This window comes from Arachis hypogaea, chromosome 13, assembly GCF_003086295.3.
Source record: "Arachis hypogaea cultivar Tifrunner chromosome 13, arahy.Tifrunner.gnm2.J5K5, whole genome shotgun sequence".
Classification (NCBI taxonomy): domain Eukaryota; kingdom Viridiplantae; phylum Streptophyta; class Magnoliopsida; order Fabales; family Fabaceae; genus Arachis; species Arachis hypogaea.
Genome location: NC_092048.1, coordinates 7053097 through 7059576, shown reverse-complemented (window position 1 = coordinate 7059576; position 6480 = coordinate 7053097). Strand labels below are relative to the sequence as shown.

General features: G+C 34.8%; 1 protein-coding gene across 1 annotated transcript; it reads left to right on the top strand.

Annotated features, from left to right (window-relative positions):
- Positions 1-316: 316 nt before the first annotated feature.
- LOC112736864 (uncharacterized) lies at positions 317-3768 on the top strand. Its single transcript, XM_025786509.3, has 2 exons — positions 317-454; positions 2022-3768. Exons 1-2 carry the CDS (start codon positions 401-403, stop codon positions 3705-3707), a joined length of 1740 nt encoding a protein of 579 aa, XP_025642294.1. The 5' UTR covers positions 317-400; the 3' UTR covers positions 3708-3768.
- Positions 3769-6480: the final 2712 nt, after the last annotated feature.

Sequence of the window (6480 nt, the reverse complement as noted above, 5' to 3'; positions counted from 1 at the left end):
TATAGTTGAATACTTTTGTGTGTGTGTGTGTTATAGCGTGCACTACACAACTGATTACGTTTTATATCACATAAAATTTGCATTATTGATGCTCAATTGCTTATCGATAAACATAAGTATGATAACCTTATTAAACTGCAGGACTTAATTAGATAGTCATTCTTTAATGGTTAATTATCTTGTCTAATAAGCAAGTTCTATTAATTAATATACTAAATTAATTGACACAGTCACAAAGTTTTTGTGCAATCTGATAATATTATCCTATTTAATATGGTGAATGGAAGAAATCTCCCTAGTGCGGTAGTGCCTATAAAGGGAGTGCTTCTATTCAAGTTGAACTCATTCTCACTTCACTAGTGATATTAGTGAAGAAGCTTTTTTCAACATAGTTGGAAAGATGGCTACCAAGCTTGCTCTTTGGTTTCTTCCGTTTCTCCTTTTCTTCTTAATGGTAATTCATTTATGCACACTGATCTTAGTCTTGCTCTATGTTATAGAATAATACTATACATTTAGTTTTTTTATAAAGTTCAATCAACTTAAATAATAAGATTTAACATAATGTTAGTCATAACTGATTTTTGTTATGTTAGACTAACTGAATTGAACTTGATTAACAAAAAAATTTGAATATGTAACATTATTTTATATGATATTATTGAGGGTGGTTTCCATTATGTATGTCGTCCTAGTAGACATATATCACTATTTAGTAAATGAACTGCAAATAATACATTATTAAGAGTTACATTATTTACTTATGTTATTTTTTTTAATGAGTAATGCTACACGTCAAGTCTTTTATGAACTAAATCTAATCAAATTAAATAATAAGATTTAGAATAATGTTAGTCATAATTAATTTTATTATGTTAGATCAACTTATTTGAATTTAGTTAACAAAAAGACTTGGATGTGTAACATTATTTTTTTTAAATATCCATTTGACATTATATTGGTGGAGTATGGAATTTAAATAGAATGAATTCCATATTCTATTTGATGGTAAAAACAAATAATGTTAATGATTTGGTGTCGAATAAAATAACTTTCCATACATATTTTGGTCCTTCTTCTTCAGTTGTCTTATTAATGAAGGAATATAATAAAATATTTAAAAACATAAATCTTTTTTTTTTTTTTGTCTTTGGACAATTAATATAAGAAAATTTCTGAGAACTTTTATTGAATTTGCCTAAAAATAATATTGGAGTAAGGTGGAATCCATGCCTTTATTTTCGAGTCTTACATGTGAATTTTTAAACGGTGAATTCTAGTATGTCTATGTTTACGGTAGCTATGAGACTATGCAAGTGTTTTAAAAATTAAAGTCATATTTTATTTCATTTTGGTAACACTTTTTAAAAAGTGTTGCTAAATAATAAAAAAATATTATTTTAATTTTAATAACACTTTTTAAAACATTATAACCTCCATAGACACCATAATAGACATATTAGAATCATCATTTTTAGACACGAGTAGTGCTAAGGAGCCAGCAACTTTTGTGATTTGTAGTCATTAAATAGTTATCAATGATGATTTTAATGGTGTGAAATTGGTGTGAGATTTTATCCAATAGCTCACTTTTCTTTGCTAATTACATGTTGGCCAAAATTTGAAAAAATTGCTGGTCCTAGACTTTTCCTTTAGATACGATATAAAAACCTTAATGTAAAGCCGAAGGTACTCGTTTATAATAAATAAAAAATAATGTGTACGTAATAAATTTTATTAGCTAGCCATTTTTTATTTATTGAAAATTAAATTGCAATGAGGTTAGTAATTAGTTGCTAGTTGTAGCCAATAAAAAGTCAATAAATATCGTCCGAGAATCAAAATTCATAAAAAGAAAATAGATAAGAAATCCTTTTACAAAACTGGGATAAAGAAGAACACCATTCATGTCACTACCCATGATGCATTAGTTGTCAATTACTGTCTAAAATCCTAGTACTTCAAGACACGCATACCCATTTTCAAAGTCTGTTTATGAATTCCTTGTCCTTTAATAACAGAATGGACATGGCATCAGCAGCAGAGATTTGAAGGTAGAGTTGCAAGATCATACAGATACGAATTCACAAGCTTACCTCACAGGGTACAACACTGAGAAGGAAGCAGATTCACAAGCATACCTCACAGGGTACAACTCTCAGAAAGAAGTGAATCCGCAAGCATACCTCACAGGGTACAACTCTCAGAAAGAAGTGAATCCGCAAGCATACCTCACAGGGTACAACACTGAAAAGAAAGCAGATTCACAAGCATACCTCACAGGGTACAACTCTCAAAAAGAAGTGAATCCGCAAGCATACCTCACAGGGTACAACACTAAGAAGAAAGCAGATTCACAAACATATCTCACAGGATACAACACTCACAAGGATGAATACCTTACAGGGTACATAGCCACTTCAGACAATACCCAATCAAATTACAAAACATCCAAAAAACACAACCACCCTTCACATCATGCAAACAACGTAAAAAACCATCCATCACATTCACACCATGCAAATCTCAATCAACCTTACATCACCACCTATGAAACTTCTAATGCCCATGATGCCAACAAACCTAACTACCTTATAGGTTATAGAACCAGTACCCATGCTCCTGGCAAAGATATTACTGGGTACACAACTACTCCCCGTGATCAAAAGGAGTCTCGCTATGGTATCGACACGCCATACATCACTCAATATGGTGGTGGTGATGGTTTCAAGGAAGATTCAGATACACCATATATTGCTCAATATGGTGATGCAAAAAAAGGTCCAAAGGAGTCTCGCTATGGTACCGACGAGCCATATATCACTGGATATGGTGCTGATGTTGCTCCCAAAAGAGATTCAAATGCGCCATACATCGCTCAATATGGCGTTGGTGGTTCCAACAAAGAAATAAAAAAATCTGCCACAGCCCAGGATTCGGCTAAGCCCAACTTTACAAATTATGGCCTTCATTCCAAGAAAGCACAAGGGTTGAAGGGAGGGCCACCATCTTCTAATGTAGACCACACTGAGGCATTCAAGGTTGGATTCTTTGCCATGGATGATCTCTACATAGGGAACATTATGACCCTCCAATTTCCTGTCGAAGACTTTTCTCACTTCCTACCAAAGAGACAAGTTGACTCCATTCCTTTCTCAATCCCACAACTTCCAAGTGTCCTTCAACTCTTCTCAATCTCTCAAGATTCTTCACAAGCCAAGTCCATGAGAGGCACAATTGAACAATGTGAAGCAGGAACCATCACAGGGGAGACTAAGATTTGTGCTAACTCTTTAGAGTCCATGCTGGAATTCGTCCACAACATCATTGGATCAGAGGAAAAGCACAACATTCACACAACTAGTCCATCTTCAGGGGCTCCTCTGCAAAAATATACCATTTTGAAAATATCAGAAGATATCTATGCTCCTAAATGGGTAGCTTGTCATCCTCTGCCATACCCATATGGTGTTTACTATTGCCACTTCATATCAACAGGGACCAGGGTGTTCAAGGTCTTGTTAGATGGTGAGAATGGAGACAAAGTTGAAGCTCTTGGCGTGTGCCACTTGGACACATCTGATTGGAGCCCAAATCACATTCTGTTTAAGCAGCTTGGGTTCATGCCTGGGGAGGCTCCAGTGTGCCACTTCTTCCCTGTGAAGCATCTTATGTGGGTTCCCCAACCCTCAACAGCCACCATGTGAAAAGAATAGAGTTTTGTGTTGATTAGGGAGTGACTATCTATGCAATAAAAGGGTCAATGATCATCTTTGTTTCTATCCTTGTGTTTTATGTGTGAATTTTAACTTTTAAGATTATGCAGCAGATAGCTGCAATCCTAATATGGAAAAAGGTTAATATTGTTCTTAATATTTAAAATGGTTTATTTTTATTTTAAATATTTTATTTTATTTTTTGATTAAAATTAATATTTTCTTTTCAATTTTTTTTTCTATATTATTATGGTCTTTTTCTTCAAATTCTTTAACTAATTTTACTCCCAAATTATTGCAATTATCATTATACACCCAAACATCTATCCCCCTAATGCTTTATCCCTAAAACCCTGAATCCTAAATCCTAAACCATAAACACTAAAATCTAAACCTTAAATCCTAAACCTTAAACACTAAAATCTAAACCGTAAACCCTAAAATCCTTAAACCCTAAAACCTAAACCCTAAACCATAAACCCTAAAATCCTTAAACCGTAGTTAAAAAAAAAACAAATAATATTTTATAACATAATAAACAGCAGATTGTGAAAATATATATATATGTATATATGTAAAATGTGAAACACAAGAAAATCCACAAAAATACACCTAAAAGAACAGTACTTTTACACCCAAAGAGTTATCCGCTACTTCTGGTACCCTGAACTGATAATTCATAACACGTCTTTGATATTGGCTAGAATTTGAATGCACAACTGATGCACCATCAAAGAGGTTTAACTGAATATAACAAACTCACATATTAGCTAAACTATTAACGAGAAAATTAAACTCAATCACCACATATTTAAAGAACATTACTTTTACCTCGTTTAAAGCTTTCGTTTTCTTCTTCTTTGTGGCATTTACAATCTATTTGTCTAACTTTGAACCTAGCCTATTTTTTGGACGTCCTCTTGTTCAAATCCTTGGAGAACTTTGAAGCTCGTTAACGGATTCCAAGTTGGCGTCTTCGTGAGATAAAGAAGATATCCCCTTCCATTTGGCTTTCAATGATTCCATCTCAACCATGACGTTATCGTACGCACGGTGCAGAATTGCAGTCAGCTCCTCCGATTCTGATGCAAATTCGCAAATATTTTACGAACGAAAAATCAATTGGTCAAACCTCTTGCTTCTTGGCTCCAACAGTGGATCGTCGTGGCTGCTCTTGATGTGTGTGTGTCGCCTCTTTACCTTCTTGCTCCATTGTTCCAGTATATATCTAGGTGACACTTGGCTTACTCGTTCAAAACTTAACACGCTTAGTGCGTGACGGCACAATATCCCTCTTGACTCGAATAATAAGCATTGACATTTTACCTCGGCTGCTACTGAGTCGTAAGTAACTACAAACTTGTTGAATATTGAGCTGAAAACTTGTTCTTCAACTTCGTATACTAAATAGCCTAGAGCAGAATTTGTTAATCTAGTGATGCAATTCGCCTTTCCTCTGAATTGTGCTTGGACTTCCCTAAACTTTTGAAGAGTGTACACATTTTGAAACTGAGTTTCAATGGAGGATTTTGTTGCACACGGTATGACCGTATGAAAATCTGCAGCATCTGATTCTCTCTCTGCTTGCTCCCTGCTTTCGAGGCAATTATCGTATTGTTTGATAAATTGAATAAGCGAGCTGTTCTGAGTAATAAACTTGTTAAAAAATGAATGCATGCTCTCGCTCCTTTGTGTGCTTCTCATCCCTGTCCAGAAGTGGTGATCCAGATAGATTGGAACCCATATATGACGGTCTTCATAGAGATCTGCAGAATACACCCAAAAACAGACTATAAATACACCCGAAAAAAAATTTAATTTACACCTCTACTGCAGATTTTAAACAAACATTACCTGAAAGTCACTTGTTGTCCACAAGACCAAAATTCAGCAGAAAATCATTCCAATTCCTATCAAATGAGTCTTTACTATGAGAGTTTCAAACAACTTGGCTCATTTCTTGTTCAATTTCTGCATGTCCCTTGTACCCATTTAATTTGCTTAGAATCTTCTTCATGATGTGCCAAATACACCAACGGTGAACTGTTGTTGGCATACAAGCCTCTAAAGCCCTTTTCATTGATGCGCATTGATCGGTGAGAAACCCTTTCGGAGCATTTCCTCCCATACAACGGAGCCAACATTGAAATAACCATTTGAATGATTCAATTTCTTCATTTTTCATCAAAGAGCATCCAAGAAGTGTTGACTGACCGTGGTGATTCACCCCGACAAAAGAACCACAAACCAAATTATACTTGAAACAAGTTACCATAGTGCAGAATGAAAAATCATTACGTACACCCAACAAATACTTTGTATACACCCAAAAATACCCAATATACACCTCTGCGGTAGATTCATAAAAAAATATTAATTTAGCATCATAAACAGGGACATTTTATTACCTGTTTGTATTGTAGGTGGTGTCAAATGAAATAACATCTCCGAAATACTCAAAGGCAGCTCTACTTCTTGCATCGGCCCAAAAAGCCAACTTAATCGATTGATCCTCCTCGAGTTCAAGCTCAAAAAAGAAATTCTGATTCTTCTCTTTCATTCTTAACAAATATTTTCCGAATTTCTTTGCATCTTCTTGTTCAGAAACATTTTGCACTTCTCTCGTAATGTAATTCCTCACATTCTTTTCAATAAAATTTAACTCGCGATGACCCCCGGCAGCCGCAACAAATGATTGGTAAGTTTTGCTTGGTCTAATACCAGCCTTCGTTATTCTCTATTGTACGACGAATGGACATGCTTA